This window comes from Rattus rattus, chromosome 3 (genome assembly GCF_011064425.1).
Source record: "Rattus rattus isolate New Zealand chromosome 3, Rrattus_CSIRO_v1, whole genome shotgun sequence".
Lineage (NCBI taxonomy): Eukaryota > Metazoa > Chordata > Mammalia > Rodentia > Muridae > Rattus > Rattus rattus.
Window position 1 is genome coordinate 49,939,471 of NC_046156.1, and position 27,973 is coordinate 49,967,443.

At 45.2% G+C, this 27,973-nt stretch overlaps 1 protein-coding gene across 1 annotated transcript in view; it reads right to left on the reverse strand.

The window, feature by feature from the left end:
- Sort1 (sortilin 1) overlaps positions 1–27,973 on the reverse strand; it is a 73,433-nt gene that overhangs the window by 40,949 nt on the left and 4,511 nt on the right. Inside the window, 2 exon segments of the mRNA XM_032897481.1 lie at positions 5,853–5,926; positions 7,547–7,606. Of these exon segments, the coding sequence (XP_032753372.1) occupies positions 5,853–5,926; positions 7,547–7,606 (134 nt within the window).

Sequence of the window (27,973 nt, forward strand, 5' to 3'; positions counted from 1 at the left end):
TCTATCTACTGTGGTGAAACTAAACTGAGCCTCTCATTTAAAGGCTAGCACAGAAAGCAGTTTCCCTGTCATCCATCCCTCTTCCACAATGATACCCGTGCCATAGAGGGAGCATGACACAGACGCCCCCTTTAGAGCTGAGCTATCCAGTCTCTCATTCTTTGCACTTTGACCTACTGCAAAAGGAACCATCCTTGATGAAGCCTGAGAGATGCACTAGTTTATAGGTTTAATATCAAGTCATTAGAAATTCGTTTAATTCTATGTTCAGTTAGCAGACTGGTGGTTTAAATAGGCTTGGCTCGGGGAGTGGCACGGTTAGGAGGTGTGGCCTTGTTGGAGCAGATGTGGTTTTGTTGGAGGAAGTGTGTCACTGTTGGGATATACTCTGAGACCCTCCTCCCAGCTGCCTGAGGATGCCAGTCCTCTCCTGTTTGCCTTTAGATCAAGATGTAGAACTCTTGGCTCCTCCTGAGCCATGCCTGCCTGGGTGCTACCATGTTCCCACCTTGATGATAATGGACTGAACCTCTGAACCTGTAAGCCAGCTCCTTATAAGAGTTGGCTTGGTCATGGTGTCTCTTCATAGCCATGGAAATCCTAACTAAGGCACACAGACTAATAGTAGTAGTTTCTCCCCTAGGGCCTATAATCTCTCTTGCCACAAGTTCTTGGACCCAGTAACAGTGCAGGCGTGGTGTGGATTCTATCTTGAGGAGTGGGCTTCAAATTCAATTAAAAACTGCTTGGTTACTCTTATGATGTTACTATCACTATTGCACAAATGGTCATTCTTGCAAGGCTGGTCATTATCGTAGCATGCAGGGTTCATACTGTACAAGATTGATGATTTTGTCCTCTAAGAGAATGCACAGCACTTTCCAGCACTATAAAAGCTACCTAGTAGAGATGAATCTTCCAGATCAACACCAGCTTGATCTCTCACATAACAAGTATGTAGTACCCTAAGCAATGGAATCCTGCTGTAAAGTTTTGGAAGGTAACAAGGTAGTGACAACAGCCTACAATTTAGATTTATATAATCTATATATCTTAGGAGGCTTCTGTGGTAGGAGTTTTTCAGAGATTTTTAGTGTTAGTCAGCCCTCCTTGTATTACTCTTCCACCCCATTTCATCCTTCTTGCTGCAACTTTCTCATTCATATATCTATGTTCGATCTTCCCTCCCTTGAAAGCTCCATCACCATGGCCTCTTACTAATTTCTTGACTTCTGTGGGGATTCCAAACGAAACAAATGTATCTGAAGATTCTAACATGCAACATTTGTCTTTCTGGGTCTAGGTTACCTCACACGGAATAATTATTTTAAGCTTTCGTCACTTACCTTCTCAGTTAATAATTTCATGTTTTCCTAGCAGCTGAACAATCCCATTATGTAAATGTACTACACTTCTATAATCCACCCATCCACCGATGGGCATATAGGCTGTTTCCATTTCCTGCCTATTGTGATTAGAGCAACAACGAACGTGGAGGAGAATGTCAGTAGTCCATATGAACTCACAGCAGTTGTGACAACACGCACAAGACTTGTGCAAGCTCGAGCCATCAGAATTGCTAGCACCGAAGGTGGCGGTGATCATGAGGCCCCACCCCTAGCTGAGGAGCTATGGTGACTGATAGGTGCTGAAAGAGGAAGCTAATTTTCCTTAAGGGTAGGTTAAATAAGTTCCAGTTGATGCCACACACCCAGAGCTACTGGATGAGATGTGGTGTTGTTGTTGTTTGCGTTTTGTTTTGTTTTAATGAGGATACAAAGTTGGATGGGTATGGAATGGAGCATGGATCTGGAAGGAACTGGGGAAGGGGAGTGAATATGATCAAAGTACAAAGTATGAAATTCCTAAAGAGTTAGCAAAACTGTTTATAAAAGGCTGGCGCACAGGGCTGGAGAGATGATTCTGCTCTTATCATTTATGACGTGCCTAGTCCTTCAGTCATTCCTTTCTCTATGGAGGCAGCAGAAACAATGTCCTGGTGTTCTGGTGAGCTCTCATGCCTAACTCTACCCAGCAGGAGGCACACATTTAGCTATCCTGTATCCCAAATGAAGCTTTCCTGGACAAATCAAGTCCATAAACCATGTCATCAAAGCTGTGAAACACAGAAAAGTTGTTAGAGCAGATTCTGCCCGGTTCATTATGTGATTGGGCAACTGAAACCTATCAGGACCCACTGGGAGTAAACGGCCCCTCCCTTTCCATTTCTGAAGCAACAGGTGCACTTTGGTTGGTGTGCTCAACAAAGTCATTTCAGGCCAGGCCAGGCCGGCTCAGCCAGAGAGGCAACAGGGCATATTTACAGTTTCCTCCTAAGCTCTGGGACAGGGGACAGGATCCGATCTCATTTCACATGGCGGAGAGATAATGAATATTGAGAATGACTGGTAAAGACTACAGCAGTGATATTGCAGTGCCAAGAAAGAGAGTCTTGTTAACATGACACCGTGTCACAAACAAGCAGGGCAGCCTCTTGTAAAGGGTGTGTTAGCAAAAAGGGTTTTCTCTCAAAAACCAGGTGAAAGGCTTGAGCCAGCCTGTGGTCAGCGTTAAACAGGGCCTATGACTCTGTAAGCACATTCCTGAAAGGGAATAGGATGGGGTTCACTGCCACCCTGACTCAGGAACTTATTAGCTCCAATTGCAGCCACGTAGCTCAAGAACTTGTAGTAAACAAAGGCAAACAAAAAAGTATTAGGCAGAGAAGAAAACTGGCTTGAAGCATTATGTACGGGAGACAAGCCCACATAGAAAGGGAGGGGCTTAACAAACAGCCTTCACAATATAAAGTCATCAGTAGTCAGAGGTTTCCATTTGCTACTGAAGAATGAACTGGAAATGAGCATCCCCGTGACAAGACGCATCCTAGAAACCTTAGTTTCAGTGAAAAGCTGGCTACATTTTAACTAGCTGTCCAAAAGAGTAGCCATTAAGAAGCCGTCAGTCTGACAAACAGGGGAGTAACTAATACTAGAGACCTACCAGCAGATACGGAGGGACAAGGGCTTGTGACGCTGCTTCTGCATTACAAAGTAGTGGGGCAGTTTGGGGGCAATCGCTTTATATCAACCATTATGGAAGACTTTCCATTTACTCTGACAACCAGGGCAGCAGTGGTAGTAGCTGCCTAGCTCTAGACCAAGCCTGCTCTGTCACTCCATGCCAAGCATTACAGAGTCCTCACGTCACGGTGACCCCGAGGTGAGTGCTGCTATCGCCCTCCTTTAACAGCCAATAGAAAGTCTTGGGAGACTGCTTGTTGTAGTAAATGTCATTATTAATTGGTGGTTTCTACCCCGCCTTCCAGCTTTCAGTTCCCAGATAAGACACAACACATCTGTATTTCTAATAAGCCTTAGACCGCACTAGAGCCGGGTAGATACCCAGCATCCTCTAAGCTGTCCTGTCTGCTTCCCTGTCAATAACCCCGAGATGTGACTTGCTGTGTTCTGCCTGGGCTGCTCTTACTCCTGCCCTCATGACCACCTTTTATGATTCACCTACCCCAGGTGTCTTCTCGCTCCACCTTCTCTCTCTCCTTCTGTGGTCCTCCCATAGACCCCAAGCACGGGAACCGAAGCCCCACCTACCTCCCTTCCGCCCAGCTATAGGCTGCGGGCATCTTTACTTAACCAATAGTTTTAAACTAAGGAGCAAGGTTACATAGCCTCGCTTGGTCTCTGTGAGGATCTCCTCATCCTTGGGCAACCAGACCTGGGGGCCAGTATTCAGCATTACAAATACACAGCAAAAGATCAAACCTCAACACTTGTTCAAGTTTACTCTATTTGCAATGACAGTGCGGAGAGTCAACCCCTGGCCTGCCTGCCAACTAAAACTTGGCAGCCCTTTGCTTTTCTATGTTGCTTCCCAAGACAATACAGCTGCATGGCAGATAAAGTACTGGAGGGGAAAGTCAAGAAAAACTGTAAATAAACTAAGATGACGCTCCACCACAGTCAGTTGTTCTTCCCGTTAGGATTTCCAAATGCTTTATAATATGAAGATAACACTTCTGGAACGAAAGATGAGCTGCCAAGGAAGGCGATACTGGGGGAAGACTTCATTATAGCACGGATTCTTTTTTCGAAGATTTATTTATTTATTTATTTAAATACACTGCTGCTGTCTTCAGACACACCAGAAGAGGGCATCAGATCTCATTACAGATGGTTGTGAGCCACCATGTGGTTTCTGGGAATTGAACTCAGAACCTCTGGAAGAGCAGCCAGTGCTCTTAACCACTGAGCCATCTCTCCAGCCCATAGCAAGGATTCTTAAGTGCTAGAAACAGGTACTAAATTCAATGTACAAAGTTTTAAATATACTTTTTCCTCCCCAAACAGGAGACTTTTCAGCTATCTGTGATTATTTAACTGACGTTCTAATTGCATAAACACTGGCCTTTTTAACACCCAGACTCTATAATATATTGACAATCTATAAGAAACAAGAAAACCACATTCTTGGTATAAAAACTCACAGAAGTCAAGGTATCCATCCATCCAGCCATTTGTTCATTCAACTAACCCCTTTGCCTGCCTACTGTGTGTTAATAACTTGGCCAGAAGCTAGAGAGTCTCCAGTTAATGCAGTGCCCAGCCTTCATGGGGTTCTGGCAATTCCAACATGTGACTCCTTGGCTCAGAGGAGTATTTGCTTATTTTAAGCCAGCATTGCTGTGCTGAATTGAGAGCTCTGGCTCCAGGCCCCTGGGCAGAAGTCAAAGATCACACCTGCTGGAAGAGGAAGTGGGGTGAAGCATTTCAGGGCTTTAACATCAGGTCCCTGCACCTGGGCCGAGGCCAGCTGTAGAACAATCAAGTGAAGACCTGTTAGAGCCCAGCAGGACTCCTGGAGGCCTCTGGCTCCTGTGGTGCTTCTAGAATCGGCTGCTAGAATTTTGTGAATCATTTAGGTCCCTTGGGAGGAGATGAGATAGATACATGGGAGAAGAAGTTAATGACTTCACTTTGGAGAGCTAGCTGCTCTGGATCCTGCTGAGGAAAAGGGCCCACTATTCCAGTTGCAGAAGACACACAGATGTCATGACACATGTCCCACCCTCATCACCTAGTGTGAACTGTAGAGTTACGAGGTAGACAGAAGCAGGGTGATCTAAAAAGCCCCTTCTTATGCAGAAACTCTAAGTGAGGCCATCCCTTAGTCCGATCATGACCACATACCTTCCAATATAAAAATAACCCATTTAGACTCCAAAACATTAGATAAATATTTACCTGAAAAAATATTTTTAAGCTGTCTATTCATATCACATAGATGCAGAAAAACCACACTGCCCTCCTGTGAGTAAGAATCCAGGGGTTAACACGGGCACACGTGCCTGTGACTCTTCCCTTTACCTCTGGCAGCCCAACCTCATCTCCTTCAAGCTAAGTCCCTTCTCAGTTTTCTTTTCTTTCTTTCTTTCTTTCTTTCTTTCTTTCTTTCTTTCTTTCTTTCTTTCTTTCTTTCTTTTTTTTTTTTACGGTTTACTTATCATATATAAGTACACTGCAGCTGTCTTCAGACACACCAGAGAGGGCATTGGATCCCATTACAGATGGTTGTGAGCCACCATGTGGTTGCTGGGATTTGAACTCAGAACCTCAGGAAGAGCAGTCAGTGCTCTTACCCACTGAGCCATCTCCCCAGCCCCCTTCTCAGTTTTCTACAGTTACTAAATTGTCATCCAAAAGCAGGCTGAGTGCCATAGCCTGCTGTGATTTTAAGATGGAAATTCACTGTTGAACTACTGTGACCAGAAAAGGTAGACCCCCCACCCCTGCGTGGCCTCATCAAATGTCCCTGAGATGTGTCGTCTGTCTCACCTGCGATATAACTTGGACTGTCCAAAACTCACAATTACCAGTGGCACTTGGAAAGTAGTCAGGACGAGAATAACCTGGAGGGGACAAAAGCATTCTGTTGATGAGAGATGACAGACAAGGCAACCACATACTGATAGAGGAGGACGATAAGCTGTCTCAAAGACTGGTGACAGACAGCTCTGCTTCCTAGAAACCTGTAATGCAACATATCTGACATAGGAAGGGCCAGGGCACGGGTCTGTGAGGATCTGAAAGCTTCCGTCATCCCACTGCTTACACCTAAAGCAGTGAGTCAGGGATGCTCAAATATATAATTCGTATCTATATAGCGTGCCACGTGTGTCTGCGCAACTTCTTCTCCAGGCTGTGAGTTCTCCGTGTAATTCATTTTGTCAACAATTACTTTCTATGCAAAAATATACATGAGAAAAAATTCTAGATCAATTAGTACAGGCATCTAGAGGGTCTCAAAAATCCAGATAATAAGAAATCTTAGCTAGGCATGGTGGTCCACACACCTGTAATCCCAGCAGTAGGGGGTGGGGATGGGTAGGAGGATCAGGGGGAGTTCAAGGCCAACTTAGCCATGTTGTAAATTTAAAACTAGCCAGGCTACTTAACATGTGTCTCTGGGGGAAAAACCAAAATAATACTTAGAGTTACCAAGTATCTTGGTTACGGGAATAAATCATAGAAATTAGGGCATAAGTCAAAGTTGAGAAAAACTGATACATACTTAAGAAAACTGTACTGGGAAGTTTAAAAGGTAGTTAAAGAAACGACTTTGCTTTGCTTATGCATGTATGTATGTATGTATGTATGTATGCATATGTATGTACAGGGTTTATATGTCTGCCCATGTTCACATATGTGTGCATATGTGCATATGTAGAAGCAACAGGCAATGTGGGTATCTTCCTCCATTGTTCTTCACCTTATTCTTTGAGATAGGTCTTCTCATGAACCTGACAAATGCCTGACTAGACAACATGACCTGGACAGTGAGTTCTGGAGGTCTTCCTGCCTCTGCTTCACCAGGGGTAGGATTACAAGCATGTACTACACACCCAGCTACTTGTTTTTAATTTTACTTTAAATTATGTGTGTATGTGTGCCTGTATGGGGGTATTTGGACACAGATAACTCAGAAGACAGAGGCACTGGACCTCCTGGAGCTGGCGTCAGAGGTGACTGGGAGTCTGCTGTCATGGGTGCTGCATCAGGGAGCAGGTTCTCTGCATACTGCTAAGCCATCTTTCCAACCCACGGATGGTCCCTACACGTGTGCTGGGATCCAAGCTCACATTCTCACGCTTCCACAGCAAGTGCTTAACTCCCTGAGCATCTCCTCAGCCCAGAGCCAGAGCTGCGCGTCCACAGGCTTCTGCATTGTTAGCACTAATTCTGTATTGTTCTGTATTGTTCCACACTAATGCAGGCATTAATGGAGAACCTATCCACCATCCACCCACCCCACCCCACTCTCATCCAGCAGGACAACAGTAGTCTCAAGACTGCTTTCAACTGGTTCCCAGTTCTCAAGCAAAGCCAAACCAGCTACAATTTCCTGAAAGTTTGTGCTGAAAACACATATTTTCTGTGACTGAGGTTGAAGATACTTTCAGAAAATAGTGATATTTAGAGTGTCTACCTGTTCCAAAATCTAGACTAAAAGAATTTAGAATATTACTTACCCCAGTGCTGTCTCCAACCCAGGACAAGGACACTGAGCCACTGAGGTCATCAAAGACATGCTATTAGAGAAAAGGAAATGAAATTCATTTAGAAATGTCATCCACTCCTCTTCCTTGTTTTCCTCAAGTAATTCAGACTTTATTACCTTTTTCCATTATTTTGAGATGCCGTTCCTGAGCACTGTCTTTACATCATTCCCACTTCATACTCTCCCCTCCCACTCTTCGCTCCCTCTCAACTTCACCGCCTCATCTTCTGTGTGCGTGCGCGTGTGCACGCGCTGGCTTGAGACACACACACAACACACACACACACACACACACACAGAGAGAGAGAGAGAGAGAGAGAGAGAGAGAGAGAGAGAGAGAGAGAGAGCGCACTGCTCATTCCATTTAGTGTTGCTGGATAACCGGCCATGGCGTGCCCAGCCCCAGCTGATACGTCTATAACACAAACCCCAACCTTAGGCTCATGGAGCAAACAGAAAGAGTCCAAGAGCCAGGGCTGGAGAGATGGCTCAGTAGTAAGAGCACCAGTGGAAGGGGAAGCCCTGGGTCCTGCTAAGACTGAACCCCTAGTGAACTAGACTGTTGGGGAGAGGGCAGCAATGGGGGGAGGGTTGGGAGGGGAACACCCATAAGGAAGGGGAGGGGGGAGGGGGATGTTTGCCTGGAAACCGGGAAAGGGAATAACACTCAAAATGTATATAAGAAATACTCAAGTTAATAAGAAAAAAAAAAAAGAGCACCGACTGCTCTTCCTGAGGTCCTGAGTTCAAATCCCAGCAACCACATGGTGGCTCACAACCATTTGTAATGAGATCTGATGCCCTCTTCTGGTGTGTCTGAAGGCAGCTACAGTGTACTCATATAAATAAAATAAAATCTTAAAAAAAAAAAAAAAGAGTCCAAGAGCCAGAGGACCAGGATCTGAGGCAGTATCCTCTGACAAGAAGTTGCACCTGAAATCCTAACAATCTGTCCACCTAAGCAAGGCCTCCACTATGACAACCCTGGCTGAAATTCCGGCATGGCTGGGAGAAGTCTCCCAGGGCTCTGTCTCTGGAGGAAGAGCTACAGGCAGATGGTGGCTGCTAGAAAACAGAGTCAGACTCCCGGGAGCTCTCTGATATATTAACCAATTCCTATTGTTCTTCTGTGTAATTAAGTTCATAATCAGAAGGGGACATAGATTCCCACAATAAAATTTTGGAGAGATGGAATTTAGCTACTCGCAGATGACTTAGAAATTTCAATTCTCTCATACAGTAAGCCAAGCAGATGAGTTCTCTACACGGCACCAGATGGGAGATGGGGAAGTCTAATTGCTTTCCCATCAGTACTAAATATAAAGACATAGCAAAGTATTCTTAGAGTGCTTTAAAGCAAGAGCTCAGAGCCCACACTGACAGACACAATTATAATCCAATCGGCATAATTGAAGTTCCACTAAGCAGTCTTCACAGTATGGCTGAATGGTTACAGGTCGGATTCCTCCTGCTTCTAGGCAGAACTGCTAAAATGGTGGGAGGCAGAGGCAAGGAGTGAATGGCTTTGTTTTCTCTGGCTAGTCATCAATCACGGAGATTAATAAAAACCTATCAGAGCTCCACTGGGAAATGGGAAACAAAATGGAGAAAGATGTTATACTACATCTAAAACCCAGAACACATACAGAAGGTGGCAGTCATCTGTGGAATGTTTTCCTCCCAAATATTTCCACCTTCTATTTACTTACTTATTTTTGTTTTTTTGAGACAGGGTTTCTTTGTGTACTGCTGGCTGAGGTTGCTCTGTAGACCAGGCTGGCCTCAAACTCACAGAGATCTACCTGTTTCTGCCTCCTGGTGGTGGGATTAAAGGTGTACACCCAGCCTATATTTATATTTTATATTTATAAAATAATATATGTTCATCATAAAAAATGCAAACAATATGAGGAAGTACAGTAAAGAAAAAAGTCATTCATAATTCACCACACAGAGATAGTCTGGGTTAATGTTTAATCTTCTAGCCTTCATGACCTATCAAACAGTAAAATAATTCAACGGGGTCACTATTGTTATGTGAAAAGACTTCTCCGTGTATAGTAATTATGTTTTATATATTTGCATTAACGACAAAGAGGACGGGCCTTCCACTTCCCTGGACACAGCCCGACTCCAGCGTAGCTCAGTCTACTTGTCTACAAACGTTGTGGGTGGTGCTTCTTCTTAGGAAGATGTGTGCAGTCGCACTTACGCGCCCTGAACGTGTCTGCCTTCCCAAATGTGACCCACTTCCAGCAGAGAAGGAGCTTCATAGCTCCTGGTGCTCTCTGTGCGCACTCAATAAGCATGTGTTGAAAATGATTATAACATAGCCTTCCCAAACCACAGCTCCATCTCAAAATAGAGTTTGCCTATAAATGGTGTGGTGCCAGCTACTTGGTCACTCAAGCCACCAATCCCAGTAGAGCAGCCAGACAGGAAAGAACTCTGAACACAAATTGCCTCGCTTATCTCCTAATTTTCTCTGTGGTCCTCCTGACTGGGTCTTCTGAGCCTGTCTGTGCTATTTCCCTTCTGGGTGGAAAGTACCTCTGAGGTCAAAAGACCCTCTGAATGCTCTCCATAAATAGTGCCGCACCGGGCTTGCCCAGTAAATGCTGGTTAGCTCGCAGATGCTCAGGCTGAGCTAGAAGCTGCAGAGGGACAGACAGAAGGGCCATTCACACACGGACTTGCTGAGCATCAGAGGAGCGTGGAGTCTGTGACAAGAGACTCCTGGAACCAGAAGCTTACAGAACGGCACAGCGTGTGCCTTAGATGTCTCACACAGAACATTACCACATGCTCTCCAGGGAGGCAAGATAGGACCTGAAATTAAAGCAAGTCCCCTGAAGAGCTACCACAAGTACTGCTCATCACCTGAACATGAGGCTTCTTGTTTTGTTCGCTTGTTTCCTAGAGAGGGTCTGACTAGAATAAATGAAGAGGCCCACTAACTACTACACTGGAGTTCATGTTTGTCTTCATCAAACCGTAGCACTGTTAGTTTGAGGCAATCGGGACCTGCGTTTGCATGTTTTATACAATGCTCTGCACGCATGACTCAGTCCACGCACACACATTACCGAGACCTTACTGCTCAGTCTGGGAACAAAGCTTATAGATGCCAGTGGCAACTCAGCTTCCTCTAAACAACAAAAGTGGGAATTGACCTAGCTTATTTTAAGAGCTCCCTTAAAAATATAGGCCAGACTTATTAGCTGTAATTGTGGTTTTCTGTTACCCTTGACCTCCTGTTCCACCCTTCCCATTAACCATTTAACATTTGCTTTTGAAAATGTACAAGCTCATTGGAACACACATCTACCTACATAAGATGTGACTCATCTGTTGTATTTCATACTCTAAAATACTTATTACTTTCTGAAGTTAAAAGAGAAAATGAAATCAGATCAGACAGCATGACCAGAACTCAGGCAGGGGAAAAAAAGTTCACATGGAAAGGAGGCAAATACAGGAGATGAAAAGCTCTGGTGGTTAAATCTTATAAAGTTAACACGAATGAAAAACACATGAGAAGAAGGACCCTTAATGGAAAAGTCGCATGGATCAGAGGGGCCGGTGGGGGGTGGTCTGTGCGGGCATCTTTGTGATATTCGTTGATGGAGGAGGGCACAGCTTACTGTGGGTGATGCCACCCCTGGGCATCACCTGAGGTAAGGTGGTCCCCAGGTTATACAAGAAAGGTGGCTGAATGTGGTCTGCTTCCTGTCTTCAAGCTCCCGCCCGAGTTCCTGCATTAGTTTCTTTCCATCACAGGCTGTGACTGTAAGATGAGATCAGCCCTTTCTTCCTCAGGTCGCTTCTTTTGGTTGTTTTAGTTTGCAACAGAAACCAACCAGGGTAGGCACCAAGAGAACAGAGTCAATCCCGCTCCTTCACAGGGAAGAAACACAATGTCAAGGAAAGGCTGCACAGCTTGGCCCTAGCTGGGGAACAATCCACTGCTGTGAGCAAAGGCCATAGATTCTAATCTAATCAGTTATCTGGTGCGGGGTGTGTGTGTGTGTGTGTGTGTGTGTGTGTGTGTGTGTGTGTGTGTGTGTGTGTGTGTGTGTTCTGTGAGTATGTACTGTGTTATATGAAATGTATGTATGTGTGCTATGTGAATTTGTATGTGTTATATTTTTTACCCCCTCGTTTGTGTGTTATATTAATGTGTGTTATATTAATATGTCCGTGTATGTATGTGTTATATGAATGTGTGTGTTTGTATACCTTCATGCGTATGCATGCATGGAGTCCAGAGGTTGACATTAGGAGTCTTTCCAATCTGTCTCCATCTTTACCCTCTCAGTCCCTTGTCACTGGGTCTGACGCTGATCTGGTGTAGAGACGGAGCCTCTACATGTTAACAGCTCACACATACAGCTGTGTGGGGAGCACTCAACAAACATGGAGTCTATTTTTTTTTTTTTTCGGAGCTGGGGCCCGAACCCAGGGCCTTGCGCTTGCTAAGCAAGCGCTCTACCACTGAGCTAAATCCCCAACTCCTATTTTCATTTTTTAATGACAGGGTCTCACTGTGTGAATCTGGCTGGCCTGAAACTCAATTTGTGAACCGCTGGTCTTGAACTTCCTAGTGCTGGGATTAAAAGTGTGCACCATCATGGCTAGCCAACCCATTTTCTTTAAGAATCACGTGTGAAGTCCTGAAAGGAGGAAGAAGAAAAAACTAAGTCCAATTCTATTTAAATTCCTGACAATAATAGTGAGGAGGACACATGATATCTTTGCTCTTAGAGGGGCTTTCTGTTTCTGTCCAATAGAATGAGAGGTGCATTTACCCTTCCAGGAAACCCCTGAAAAAACGCAGACTACAAGAGACAAGTCTTCTAGCTACCACACATCAGGAGGTGAAGGAAAGTGACCCACAAGAGGAGACAGATGAACGGAGGATCCTACAAAGTCCACAGATTATTCCCTGGGGTTCCCAGGTCACTGTGTTAGGCAGGGAACTTATGCTGAACCCAGAGTCTCCTGAACTGAAGAAACGAGACTGGTAGTACCCGAAAAGCAGAAGCCATGTTATTGTGGGGAAACTGAAGGGCGGAGTTCACAGGTTAGAGGACTAGAGAGGGGGAGGCAGAGAAGTGGACCCCACAGGAGCTGTGTTGCTTTGACTACGTCTCTGAGAGCTCTCGGAAAGATACTAATGGAAGAGGCCTGTGATGGCATTGGTGGCTCCCGAAGAGTAGGAAGAGCTTGTAAGCCGGTGTGCTTGCTCTGTTTCGTCATTCCATGATGACATCAGCATGCTATGTCACAGCAAGAAGCCATCACCAAACACCCTTGTGCTTCCTAGGATCCACAACTGTGAGATAAATTCACATCTATTCTTTATGAATTATTCAGGCTGTGGCACTGAGTTATAGCAACAGAAAACTGACAGGGGTTCCAGCCAGCCAGCCAGCCAGCCAGCCAGCCAGCCAAGTCTTCGCTAAAGAATGACCCATACACATACATGTAAGGAAAACCCCAGAGAGCAGGGAGTTAGTATGGAGAGGATACCTGGACCCCACACAGAACCACCAAGTCTTGTTCAGAACCACAGAGAATAACTTCACACGGCAAGGCGATTAAGCACTTAGAAAACCTTAGAAAAACTGTGTCCCAGAACAAAGCTCAAGAATATTTACAGAGACAACAAGACATCTCAGTAGGTACAGGCACTTACCCCAGTCATGAGGACTGAAATTCAATCCCTGGGACCTGCATTCTGGAGGAAGAGAAGGTACTCCCCACAAGCTGTCCTCTGACTTCCCCACATGAATGTGTAGTCACACACATGAGTAAATGAATACATTTTAATTAGAAAAGAATATTTATAATGCAAAAATACACAAGTCCCATCAAGATAAAATTCACAATATTCTGGACTGGAGGGATGGTTCAGTGGTTAAGAACTTGCACTACTCTTTCAGAGGACCCGAGTTTGAGTCCCAGCCCAATGTCAGACGGTTTGCAACCATCTATAACTCTAACTCAAGAGGGATTTGATGTCTCTGGCCTCTGTGGGAACCTACACACATACACATTCTCTCTCTCTCTGTCTCTGTCTCTCTCTCACACACACATACACAGAGAGAGAGAGAGAGAGAGAGAGAGAGAGAGAAAGAGAGAGAGACAGAAAGAAATAAAAATTATAAAAATAATATCCAATATTCAGTAAAAAATGACCAGGCATATAATAAGCAAGAAAACATAACCAATAATGAAAAGAAAAATAATCACCCAGAAGTACAAATGATATAATTATTATACATGACATCGAAACAGTTATAACTACTCCAAATGCTCAAGAATCAGAGAACAGGTTGACTGTGTTAAACACACACACATCTGATGGCTGTGATGGCACAAGCCTGTGATTCCAGCACTTGGGAGATGGAGGCAGAAGTGTCTCAAGTTCGAAGTCACCCTGTACTACACAGGAAGACAATGTTTAAAAGAGAAAAGAGGTGCAAAGTAAGAGAGAAAAGAAAAGAAAAATGCTCAAGCCAGATTTGTTGAAATGAGAAGAATTACCAGGTATGTAATACAGCATAAGCCAAGACAGCATCAGAGGTTAGACACTACAGGCAGGCTTAGGGGCCTTGAAGAAATACCAGTACAGACCCAACAGAAGTGAGACTGGAGAGAAGAGAGAACAGCGATCAGGGATGGAGCTGTCAGCATGGTAGAGCAATCCAGCAGACACACCGAGAGTCACACAGACACACTCGGCATGAAGACCGGAAGGAGGGAGGGAGGGAGGGAGGGAGGGAGGGAGGGAGGGAAGGAAGGAAGAAGTGTGAGCTCAAAATTTAATCCCAGCATATAAGAGGCAGAGACAGGCTGATCTCTATGAGCTCCAGGCCAGCCAAGGTTACATAGCAAGACTGTCTCAGAAACCAAACAAATTCTTTCATTTTGATTAAAACTATAAACAAGAGATTAGAAAAGCTCACAAAGCCTCAGCAAACAGGAGAGATGGCAGGAACTACATACCAGCTCATCATACTCAAACTGCCTGATACAAATGAGGAGAAAAACCTTGAAAATGTCACCATACAAAGGAACAAAGAGTGGCAGTAGATTTTTTTTTTTTCCTTCTGAAGAAAAAGGCAATTTAAAATCTAGCATGGTTCCAGCATGGTGGCCCAAACCTGTAGCCCCAGCCAAAATACTCTTCTAATCTAAGATACATATATCTGAGACAGTCTTGCTATGGTCCAAGCTGGCCTTGAACTCACGAATCTCTTGCCTTGGCCTCCTGAGTAATGGAGTTACAGGCCTGTACCGGCTTGTCCAGCTTAGATGTTTCCTTTTGAAGTCACCACAAAGGGACTGAACCAGTGGAAAGATCTAAAAGAAGCTAAGTGAAAACAAAAGGCTACCAGTCCGTAGCTCCACAGCTACCAATGCTGTGACCTCTCGCCCGGCTTTATTCTCATGGCTCTTTGGTCATTTTTTGTATTAAGATTATTCGCATATTTGTCCACTTTTCAGGTTACTTTGTTGTTGTTGGAATTCAGTGCTGGGTATTGGACAAAGGGCCTTCAAGTACTCTGCCCGGAGCTACACCCTCGCTCTGTGTCATGAATCCTTAATGGCAGACATCACAATGTGGTACAAAGGGAGATCTGTATACACAGACATGAGACCTTACAGTCGCACAGGCGGACCACACGGGAACAGAGCTGCCAGTCTTCTGAAAACCTTCCAATGGTAGCTGTGAGGGTTCCTCTTGATTGTCAACCTGATGGGATTTGGAATCGGCATGGCAACAAATCCTGGTCTTATCTTCGAGACAGCTCTAGGTTTGGCCAATGCAGCTGGGAAGAGCCACCCTGAATGTGGGTGGCACCATTTCCTGCACTTGAGGCCAGGGCTGGATGGCCAGGGGAAAGCGAGCTGAGCACCAGCTCTTCTCTCTCTGCCTCTGACTGGTGGCAGGGTGATCAGGTTCCTGCCACCCACGGCTTCCCCGGCATGGTGGGGTGGGCCCTCCCACCACCAGGAATCTTTTTTAAGTTGCTCTGGCAGGTGTTCTGGGGGCAACGAGACAAGTAGCTGATGCAGAAACTACAGGAAAATGTTACTGATATCACCGAGGAGAGCTAAGTACACAGTAAATGCTAACAAACACGCGTTAAAAGAATTTCAGGGTCAGAATAAATCAAGTTAAGTTTAAACCAGAAAAAAAGAATAAAAATAAATAAAATAAAATAAAATAAAATAAAAAGGAAAAATGTCTGATGCTTGAGAAATAATATTATTTTGTCTTGAAAGATCCAAAGAACATTGAGATGAGGTCAGTCTCAATAGAAAGCAGTATAAAGAACTGAAATTAATCATCTCACTGGCTCACTTACTCTAATCAAGAATGAGACTGTCTTATAGATGGATGGATGGGTGGATGGACGGACGGACAGACAGATAGAATAAAGCTTTGTGGTTAGGGAAAAACCTCAAAAACAGAAGTCTTTTACTAGAACTCAGTATTCCTAGTGAATATTCTAGAAGTAAAATCCTGAACTACATAATAACATTGAGGCAGGGAGGCTAGCAAACAGAAAAATGAATGAGTGTCTATCTCAAGAAGTACTAAACAAAGATGTCATGGCCACTTATGGTGGCACATACCTGTGACAGCACCCCGGGGGCTGTGGCAGAAGGAGTTAGTCCAAAGCCACTTATCTAACGATACCCTGATCCCTGACATTTTTTTCTTTTTAGTTACATGTGAGCTGTCCCTAAAATGCTGGGAGACACTGGTTCTAGAAGACAACAGGTTCTCAGGCTAACTTAGAATCCTGAAGAGGTAAATAATTCACCACAAAGAGGACAGGAGCTGTATAGTCAGCCAAATATATGTAATAGGAAGAGGCCAGAATTTTTTAAAAAATTAAAACTTTGTAAATACGCTGTTTCTCTAGTAACAGGCCAAAACCAGTATCCAGAGGAAACAGAGATCGACAGTTTCAGCCAGCTAGACAGGGAGCAAATGAACATGCAACGACCACAGCTTCCAGAGAGAGTTATTAATTTCCTGTCCCCGCTACTGGCCTAGGGACAGAGAAGACAATTGATGGACAAAAGCGAAAGCGGACGGACAAGGTTTCTTTTAGCAGATGACAAGGTTAGCATTTCCGGTCAGAGGCAAAGGCGTGGGGGACTAAGTAAAGCAGTATCTGCTGACTTCCCTCTCGCAGTCTAAAGGGGCCAAAGGCTTAAGCACGCTTGAACCGAGTGAATGCATTTATAATCCTTCAGAGGACTTTGGCTAAAAGCGACACGAAACCCAGAACCTATGAGATTTACTTTGACCATTTTTGAAATTATATATCAACATTCCAGAGAGAAAGTTGAGAAAAGTTTGGGAAAATCATCGGCACTAGATTAACAGAACACTGTTAGATTAGAGTTTCCAAATCAACAAGGAAAAGCCAGCGTCTCACCAGGCGTCGGTGAGACAGGCCTGCAGTCACAGCACTTGCAAGGTGGACATCACAAGATCACAAGCTCAAAGCCAGTCTGGTCTTTCTTTAGACCCCCTCTGATAGGACCATGGAGTAGCCACATGACTGGAGAAGTGGACACTGTGTTATCCATGAAAACTTATTCCACCATCCTTCCTTATGAAAAAGGTTCCGTAAAATATGAGCAGCGGGGTTCCCTTGCCAACATTCACGCGGTGGCTCGTAACTCCAGTTCCAGGGACCCAACAGGCTCTTCTGGCCTCTGCAGGCACACATGTGGTACACGTACATACATACTGGCGAAACACCCATTTACATAAAATAATAAAATAAAAATACGAACAGCAACTTTATGGGACACCTTGCTCTAGACAGCTTTCACTGTATTTCTGGGAGGTTTGTGAGCCACCAAGCCCAGCTGGGAAAGCGACTTGGATGTTTTCCATGAGCAGCAAGCGCTCTACCCACTAAGCCATCCCCCATCTTTGTTTATTCCTATAATGCTACCCTGGCTAACAGACAGATGCACCAGAAAGCTAAGGACAGGGTCAGAGAGACTCTGCCACACAGACCTATCTCACAGGCAGCCTGGATGGAAAGCAGGTTTTCCTTCCCGCCCTGACCTTGGCATTCCCAGAACCTCTGGTCTGCCTTCCTGGTAGTTGTTTGCAGAGCTTTTGTTCACCCCATTAGACCTCTGGGAAGTAGGGGAGTTCTGGGCAGCAGGAAGTCACTGGCTGGCATCAGTAGTGGTTGTCATCTGATTGTGGGACAGGTTTTCAGGAAGCCTTCCTAACCATGTTAGAAAGTAGGGGACAGTTTGTTACCCTGTTCTCTGAAGATGTCCATCTAAGTGCTGGTGATGCAAGCCTTGGCTGCCCTCTTCCTGCAGCCTTAGCCCGGGAGGCTATGGGTAGCACAAAGCCTACTTCTGCAGTCACGTGGATTATCTGCGGTTCTGGCAGAGGTGAAGAGAGGCCCACGGAACATGACATTCTTCACAGAAATAACTTCATCTCTCCCATCTAATTAAACTGGAAGCCTAATTAAATCACTGCTACTATAAGCTTGGAGGACGACGCTGGTCCAAAGAGTAACACAGCTCGACAAAACTCAGTCATGAGAAGTTTGTGCCTATCTAGATACACTGATTGAAAAGTCAAATACTGAGAATTAACACTTGCCCCAGTGACCGGTGAGTTCAGCTTATCAGCGTGGGCTGCAGGCGAGGCACATGCACATGGTTTGTTGCAGTCTTACAGTCAGGAGCAGCCTCTCTGGCAAGCAGAGAGGAGAAGACAATGGTGGCATACTGTAAACTTGCCTTCCTTTTCAACAAACCATGTCCCCTCGGTATCCATGGGGGATGGGCTCCTGGACCTGTGTGGATACCACATCCATGATGCTCAGGTTCCTCAGACCCAGTGTCCCTCACACATAACCCTCACAAGTCCTCTGCACCTTAGATCACCTCTAAATTACTTCAATATATGTAATATGTAAATTGTAAAATATATAATATGTAAACGCTAAATACAGTAAGCAGTCATGCTGGGTTACCAAAGACATGACAACGAAAATATCTCTTTGTGTTCAATACAGGCAAAATAATTTTTTACGAAATTTTAAAATTCAAAATTAATTGAATCTATGGATGCAGAAACCCTGACTGCAAAGGGCTGACTATTTCTGTGCTAGGACCTATTCAGAGCCCCAGGGGAGAAGCAGGGATAACACGGGCTCTGGGTTTGTGCACTGGGATTCTGTAAACAGACTTCTCTCCTGCAGAAATGTAAACATTAGGGCTCCCCATGCCAGACCATCTACAGAAGATGCCTGTGCCGTGCATGGAGCGCAGCGCTGCAAAAGCGCATGCAGCCTACTTCAGTAACCAACTGGAGAGGGAAGAAAACAGAAACCACTTTCTCTCTTGGGAATCCACTTCCTTGAGGGTAAAAGTGAATCATCCTTCTCCACACTCAGAGCTGAGACTCCAGCGTCCCAGCTGACACAGCCTACCAAGACAGGGACTCCAGAGTTAAGCTTCCAAATTCCAGCCGAGGACACAGGGACCGGGTGCATGGCATGTAGGTCTGCAGCACATCTCGGGCAGGAAGACAATCTACAGAATTCAGTTCTATTAAAAGAGGCACTGCTAGAATCAGAAAACATGGGCCAAAAATAAGATCACAAATGTTCCGCTTCTCATGGAAGCTATTCTTAGAAATGGAAAGAAAAAAAAACCCTAAATATTAAAAATATATATATATACAAGTTTTCAAAAATCTATTCAATTATTCAGAATTCTCTGAGAGGCAGGATGACAGGGAGACACTGGGCTAATAACCAGGCGGCCTGGGTTTATTTTCAGCTCCGCCAGAAGCCCTGTGAACTTGGGCAATGCTGCCTAACTTCATGGTGGGGGTAGGGCGCTGCAGTGGCAATGTCTCTGGTCTCTGAGCATTGCGATTCTGTGACTCAGCAATACTTAGCCCCTTCCGTTCTCATTCCTGCTTCTAGAGAGCTGGGATGGGGTGGGGGTGGGGGAGGGGTGGGGGGGTAGAGTGTTGTAAACCAACAAGCCAGTTTCCTAATTCCAATAGCCATGGCACAAGAGTGACCCCCACATTATTTAGATCATTGGAGGAGCAGGACACTCTGAGGAAGGGAGTGATGCAGACCTCTGATGCAGTGGAATGCATGCGTTAGGAAGCTATGCGTTAAGTTATGCATTAGACCTCTGGGAGAAAACTGCACGCCGTCATTCTGACCAATGTACCTGAATCTCTCTTCTTAGCTCATGAGGAAACAGATTAAACTTGGGGAAAGGTGACCCAGACAGACAGGGGCAGCAACAGGAAAGGGGTGGAGCCCTGCAGGGAGAACAAACAAAAAGCCTGAAGCAAGCCGATTGCGGCCTAAGAATATAGGCCGGTGAGTACCGGGAAAACAGCCTCAGGTTTCTGAATACAAAACAAAAATTTATTAAAAGCAACAAAGTCTTTGGCACTTCCAGGAGTAGGCTTGTTTTTTTTTAGATATCCAATTTTATGAAAAAAAAAAATTCTAATCCTACCGAACAAGTCAAGGAACATTTCACCATTTTTTTTTTACATCAAGTCCTGCCTCTAAGGAAGGCCGACGGCTGAGAACTGCTTGCTCGCTGTGGGCCATGCTGCCGGAACCATAAGCTGGCCGCTCACCCTTTGGGTGTGGGGACTTACTTCCTCACTCCCCCTGCCGCGCCACCACACTGGCTCCCTTCCAGATCCTGGGTACATGAAGCTCTTCCTCGCCTCAAGCCTTATGAGCAGGCTGTTCTCGGCCTGGAGTGTTCCTCCTGGCAAAACCCTATTCATCTTCAGTATCAGCTTAGGGAACATGTCAGCAAGACCTTGGTGTCCCAGATAAGAGGGCCTCTGCCTGTCATTCTCTGAGGTTTTTTCCTTACCATATTCCTAACTATACATTGTTTGTTGGCCATTTTCTTGTTGGTTGTTTTTAGACAACAGCTACAAGGATCCAGCATCCAGGAGAGTGCCTAACACATGGGAGCTCATTAAACCATTGATGGATAAAAATAATAACTCTTTAAAAATAGGGTCTCAGTGTCCCAGGCTAGCCTTGAATTCCCTACATAGCGTGTGATGACCTCCAGCCTGGTCCTCTGGTCCTCCTGCCTCACCTCAGGAGTGCTGGGAGGACAGGTGTATGGTGAGGAGCAAGCCCAGGGCCTTACTCCTGCACGTAAGGAGAGCACTCTACCAGCAGAGGCACAGCCCCTGCCCCTGGAAGAAGCAGTTATTAAAGCAGTATTAGATATTATTCTAAAGCATCGTTTCTACTTTATAAATGAAGAGAGTTGCTCAGAGACATTACATAATCTGCCCGAAGCACTCAGTTGGTAAGCAGAATGACACGGTTTCCAAGTCACACCTGTCCGACTCCAGACAACACATCTAAATGCTACTTCTTCTCCAACACCGTGCGAGACAGATGGACTCATGACACCAGCTGGTCCTAACCTTTAAAGAGTCCTCAGCCTGGAGAGAAATGCTCAAGTAAACCATCCGAACCTAAGGCTGAGCACTGTGCCAGCGGTGCAGCTAGATGGCTGTTAAGGGAGCGAACAGGAGGAAGCGGTGAGGTGGACAGGGTCTTCAGAGCCCCCGGGAACAGAGCAGGTAGAGAGCAGAGCTTAGGAAACGGCAGAGAAGGCCGTTTTTTACTGGGATGGAGGATTGATGTAAGCCCAGAAGCTGTGACAAGGTGGGGTAAAGAAACATACAATAAGACAATTCCCTCAGCATTCTGGCCTCACACCCTACCAGGCAAAGGTCCTGAAAATACCTACCATACCTCACTGATATCTCTCCAGCTGGGTGAAAAGCTACGGGGGCTGCTCGCTGAGGAAGAGTTAAAACGTGCAAGGGGCGGGGCTCCACCACCTGCAGCCACCAACTCCAATAAACTGAAACTCAAAGAAGAAAAATCGCTATTAAACTACAAGCAGACTTCCTACGTAACTGAAAGTCATTTAAAACTTACTCCTTACCTGCAACTGTCTTAACAAAGTGAGCGTATGTCTGGTGATTTTTTCCAGGTTATTAACTTGATCACTATTCCCTCTCCATCATCCATAGCTTCAAGAAAGTCAGTTTGAGGGGACTGTCTAGGGGTGGATACACTGTATACATACATGGATAAGTTGCCAAAGAATAAATAAAAAAAATATTTTAAAGACAGAAAGTTGGGCTGGAGAGATGGCTCAGTGGTTAAGAGCACTGACTGCTCTTCCTGAGGTCCTGAGTTCAATTCCCAGCACCACATGGTGGCTCACAACCATCTGTAATGGGCATTCGATGCCCTCTTCTGGTGTGCATGAAGATAATGACAGTGTACCCACATAATGAAATAAATACATCTAAAAAGGGGACAGAAAGTCACTTTGAAAGGACAGTCTGGAATATGGAAGCATATGACTTTAATCTCAGTCTCAGAAGACAGGAGACAGAGGCAGATACATCTCTGTGAGTTTGAGGCCAACCTGGTCTACAAAGTAAGTTCCAGGACAGCCAAGGCAACATAGAAAAACCTTGTCTCAAAGGGAGGGAGGGAGAGAGGGAGGGAGAGAGGGAGGGAGGGAGGAACAAAAGAAGGCAGGCAGGCAGGCAGACAGATCCTTTCCTCTACCTATCTCCACTTTTACCAAGTCCAACCCATTGGTTCATTCAGTGGTGTTCCAGAAGGGCTGGTTCCAGGAGCACTGCCCTATCTTCTTTGGATAATGAAATCCACCAAGCTCACATTCTTTAAGTGATAGGATGCTTAGAATTTACCTATTCCTTCCCGTCTCTATTTACAGTAACAAATACCAGTTGGGATTTTTGCCTAGAGAATAGTAAGTACAAAATAGTGTCCATAGATGGTCATTCTACATTCTGTGTGTGTGTGTGCGTGTGTGTGTGTGTGTGTGTGTGTGTGTGTGAGAGAGAGAGAGAGAGAGAGAGAGAGAGAGAGACAGAGAGAGAGACAGAGACAGCGAGTGTGTATATGAGAGAGTATATGTGCATATGTATGTGCATGTGCATATGTTTGGTGCATGGGTGTGTATGTGCTCGTGAGAAGGTGGAAATGTGTGTCCATATGCACCTAGAGGCCAGAGGTTGATAGCCAGTGTCTTCCGCAGTCACTCTCCACTTTACTTTTGAGACAGGCTTCTCACTGAATGGGGTGTTTGCTCATTCAGGTGGACTGACTAGCCGTAAGCCCCAGGGATCCTGTCCTCACCTCCCCATGTCATCATGCCTGGCTTTCCACGTCAGTTCTGGGGATCAAACTCAGGCCCTGTGCTTTCCTGGCAAGTACTCCATGGGACGAAGTATTTCCCCAGCCCACAGATACAATTTGAAAAAGTATTTTTTTTTTCTTTCTTTCAGAGCTGGGGACCGAACCCAGGGCCTTGCGCTTGCTAGGCAAGTGCTCTACCACTGAGCCAAATCCCCAACCCCTACATATTTCTTAATTCAGAGAATGGTACTGTGAGTTCCCTGAATTCCCCAGGAGTACTATGTTAGCAAATACTTAAGCACCTAACTCGTGATGCATTAGAAGTTTGTAGATAAACTCTAAGATATTCTCAATAAGAGGGGTCCATAATAAATCTCGTAAGTAGATATTAGATTTTCCTTTTTATCAATAAAAAAGGAAAAGAAAGATTAATGTGCTCAAGATCACCATCAAAGTCCAATACCTAGGATCCTGTACCACATCTACCTTCAAGCATTAATTCAAACAAGTCAAAACCTGACGCAACCATAAAGGTTAAAAACAGAATAAGTCTACAACATATGCTTCTTACGTGTCTGCCAGTCTTCACCCACCCCTTTGTGCCCCCACCAAGCCCGACCGCCAGCCCTGCCAGGAGAGAGGAGCAAAGGCATCTAAGCCTCAACCAGTTCCTTTCATGCTCATGTTCCTTGGGAATTGGTGCAGGGCTGTATTTATCAGGATCGTCTGACTGACAACTGGGCCCTGAGGAGGCTGCAACAGATCAACAGGCTAATTAAGAAATTATAGCTAGGCATAGTGGCGGATGCCTTTAATCCCAGCACTTGGGAGGCAGAGACAGGTGGACCCCTGTAAGTTGCTGTTATACAGAGAAACCCTGTGTGATGGATCCTATATGCTTGGCCCAGGGAGTGGTACTATTAGGAGGTGTGGCCTTGTTGGAGTAGATGTGTCACTGTGGGTGTAGGCTTTAGAACCCTCATCCTAGCTGCCTGGAAGCCAGTATTCTGCTAGCAGCCTCAAATGAAGATCTAGAACTCATGCCTGCACCATGTCTGCCTGGATGCAGTCATGTTCCCCACCTTGATGTTAATGGACTGAACCTCTGAACCTGTAAGCCAGCCCCAGTTCAGTGTTGCCCCTTAAAAGACTTGCATTGGTAATGGTGTCTGCTCACAGCAGTGAAACCCTAAACTAAGACACCCTGTCTTGAAAAACAAAAACAAAAAAAAAAGAAAGAAAGAAAAGAAAAAGAAAGGAAGAAAAGGAGAGAAGAGAAAAGAAAGAAAAGAAAAGAAAAGAAAAGAAAAGAAAAGAAAAGAAAAGAAAAGAAAAATATACTAGTCACACTCACGGGGTATTTGGGTATTTAAACGTTTCCAAAGTCTATCTACTAATGCTTTCTACTATCTACTAAAGCTTCATGGGTGATATTATATTTTATTCAAAGGGACCTGGAGGCTTAGAAAGACTGACTGAGCTCTACTGAGGACACTGTGACCTCAAAGAGCAGAAAGGAGTACACAACTATACAACTTAGAAATGGAGTCTATAACCTTGCCTCACCTCTATGGCAGGCAAATGCACTGACCTAAAACCTGTTCGAGAACTTCCGAGTGCAGCCTCGAGTCGGGACACCTGGTTCACTCCCAGCCCTCAGCCAGTGAGCTATCACCTCGTCTCAACAGCAGGACTAAGGCGTGTGACCAGAAGGACCTAACAAGATGACTCAACAGGTCATCTAGCTTCAACAGGAGAGCCAGGGTGGCAGCATGCAAATGAGCCTAACAATCTATTCAGGCTGCTAAACACAGGAGCCCAGCGTTCAACCTTGTCCTGGAGCTCATGAATATTCAGACACGAGAAGTGCAGCCATGGGCATCCAGGTTTCTCCTACTTTGCTTCCCATTCTCCTTCAAGAATATCCAGAGGTGGGGTGGTGCCACGGTTCAGAGGGTAGAAAGAGCTGCTTGCTCGCAGGCCTGAATACCTGAGCAGGATCCTACAAGATGGCAGGGAAGGAGGACTCCTGAGAGCAGTTCCATGGTCTTCTCATGCTTGCCATGGCATGTGTGTACCTGCACTTACACGCATGCACGCGTTCGTGTACACACACACACACACACACACACACACACACACACACACACACACAGGGTCCGAATGTTTCCTTAGTGCCTTCAAACCTCAGGGCCACGCTGTCCTTCGGTCATCTTTCTTGTTGGGTGTATTTCTCAGCCCACAGCAATGGGTAGCCTCTGAAGGGGAAGGATGTTCTTTCTGTTCCTGTAACGCTACCTCTGGTTTCCTTTCTAGTATCAGGCCTGAGGTCTAATACTTTCTGTTAAAACACTTGCACTGATGATCTTCCATCCACATTGCCTGATGCCCGCTCCTCTTCCCTAACAAGCTGTCGAGATTATTTTTCACATGTGTTCATGGAGACATCAGTTATTCTCATTATCTCTCTCCAATCACATCCAGAGCATCTCTCTCTCTCTCTCTCTCTCTCTCTCTCTCTCTCTCTCTCTCTCTCTCTCTCTTTCCCTCTCACTCATTTTCCCATCTCTGCCTTTGGGATTTCTCCACCTTGCCTTCCCAGCATAGCTCCATTCCTAGGGAGCCACGCCTCAGAATATAAAATCTGTAGGGTGGCAGCAGTGGCTTAGCCTTGTTAAGATACATCCCCGGGCTCCACTCAGCACCCAGTAAGGGACTCATGAACTGTTTAACTGGATAGCACCCACCTAGTACATTAAACAAGATACTTGGGTAAAACTTCCCACTTCACCCTCTGAACAACTAGAGAGTATGCCTCTCTAATTATAAAACAAAACAAAAACCAATGAAACAAAACAAAAACAGCCGTGGTGTTTTTAATCCCAGCACTCAGGAGTCAAAGGCAGGCAGATCTATGTGAGTTCCATCCCAGCCCAGTTTACAAAGTTCCAGGACAGCCAGGGCTGTTAGAGAAACCCTGTCTCAGAAAACAGCAGCAGCAGCAGCAGCAGCAGCAACAACAACAACAATTACAATAACAACAACAACAACAAAATAAAAAAAAAACTATGAAGGTCAGAGAAGTAAAATAATTCTCCATGATCATAGAACCATGAATTCAGGAGAGCTGTAACTCAAATCTGGGTAATAAAGTATCTCTTGGGCATTTTGTATGCAACAAATTAATGTTCTCCATGCCTTATGATAAAGAGCAAATGCCATTTAAACATCAGGTTAGGGCTACCTTGTCTGAAAAGAAACAAAGTGAAACTGCCTCTCCTAGTTCAATCTCTTGGTCCTTCTGGGAGTTGAATCAGACTGGCAAACTGTCAGGAGTGCTGCATCTGTACTGGAGCTCAACACCCAGAGCAAGACCTTAGCTACAGTCAACGCAGGAGGGCTAGGAGCTGGTCCTGAAAGAACCAATACTCGTTTCTTCCGATGACGATCACAATGGATCTTCGCATGTGCATAGACTCAAAGTCAGCCAGCCGCATAATTTCAAACATAATGTTGCTGGAAATAGGACAAACTAAAAAGAGTTTAGAAAAAGAAAAAAACAGACTACGACAAAGCCCGCATTTAGTGCGACATAATCATTGTCTCTGAGTTTGGGCCATCCAAACTAGTAGCTTTTATTAGCATTAAAATTCCAAGTCAACAGGGATGAGAAACTACTCCTCTCCCTAAAATAAGGGGCAAAGATTCTTCATAGTTGCCTGGAAAACATCCTACTGTCTTTTGAGAATGCTCACGTGTCACTGAAGCCACCTCTGGGAGTGGCGGGCCACCACCCCAGATGTGAAATCCACACTACTTGCAAGCTCAACCAGCAAGCTGAGCAAGCCAACATTTGCTTCTAAATTTGGAACCAACCAATAAACATTTGTGATCACAACCTCTGGCCTCTTCTTCCTCGTGGAGCACAGAATAAAAACAACATTTTTATGCTAATCCAAAACTTCTAACATCATTGTAGATGGGGAACGGAGGGATGGAGACTGAAACACCAAACAGAACATGGTGGTGTTACAGCAGAGGGCTTCTCAGCAGAGTGCCACAGCTTGGGGTTTTTACAGTGGTTTCTTGAGGCTGCATTAAGAATTAGAGAAGGAACAATGGCCTCAGTATTTAAATAGACCTCACACGTCCAGCTTTCACCTAACAGTCTATTGATTTGAAGATTCTGTCTGAATGCCTTCAGCCCAACTATCTCAAAGTTACATTTACTAACCAGTTTCTGAAGGGAGTCACAGTTAAACAACGAACCACCTAGACCGGACACATACAGAATGCTTTGTTCTTCAAGCACCATTACCCCCAAAACCCACCAACACACAGACGGTGAGGCCACGAAGTGGGATGACCAAGCTTGTTTCTAGAAACACAAGAGAAGTTCTGGTTACCAGGGCAGAGAACTGGGAAGTGCTAGGAGCCGACACACAGTGACTATTTTACAAATACAAATCGGATGGGTTTCTGTCTCAAATTAGTTCCTTATCATATAAAACAGCCTCGCCTCACTCCTTCGCCTCAAAATGAAGTTATCCTTCTTCTGGATGATGGAGATTGAGGTGATGGGAGATAGGCCAGAAGGTGAGGGAGAGGAGGAAACCTTCCTTCTGGCTGATGCCCACAAGCAGGGCTAAGAATTAAATGCCATGTGGTAATCACACAAGTGTGCTCACCAGTGATGAGACTGAGGAACTCAGACATGGTGGTCACCATGGGAGTCCAATGCCTGATGACAAATGGCAGAGCCCAGAACGGGAGTGAGCCTGACATGAAAATGTGGAGTCGGCTGCTGTCATTATTGGAGAAAGAACGATCCTGGCCAGAACAAGGGCTGCTTCCAGTTACCGACCCCAGCAAGGACAAAACTCAAACTTGTAATTGTAATTTGCAGGTGGCAGAGGCAGGCATTTGAGGCAGCAGTCGGCTTCCCTAACTAGTATGCCACATTCCTTTCCAGCCATCTGTCACACCTGGCTGGCCTTCTACTCTCAGGCTAACCAAAGCTCAGCCCTACTGCAGAGCAACCAGCCGTTCCTGAGGTGGATGAGGATTCCTCACAGCCGCTGATGGTTCCCCCCCAGAATCCCAAGCATGTGTGGCTTCAACAT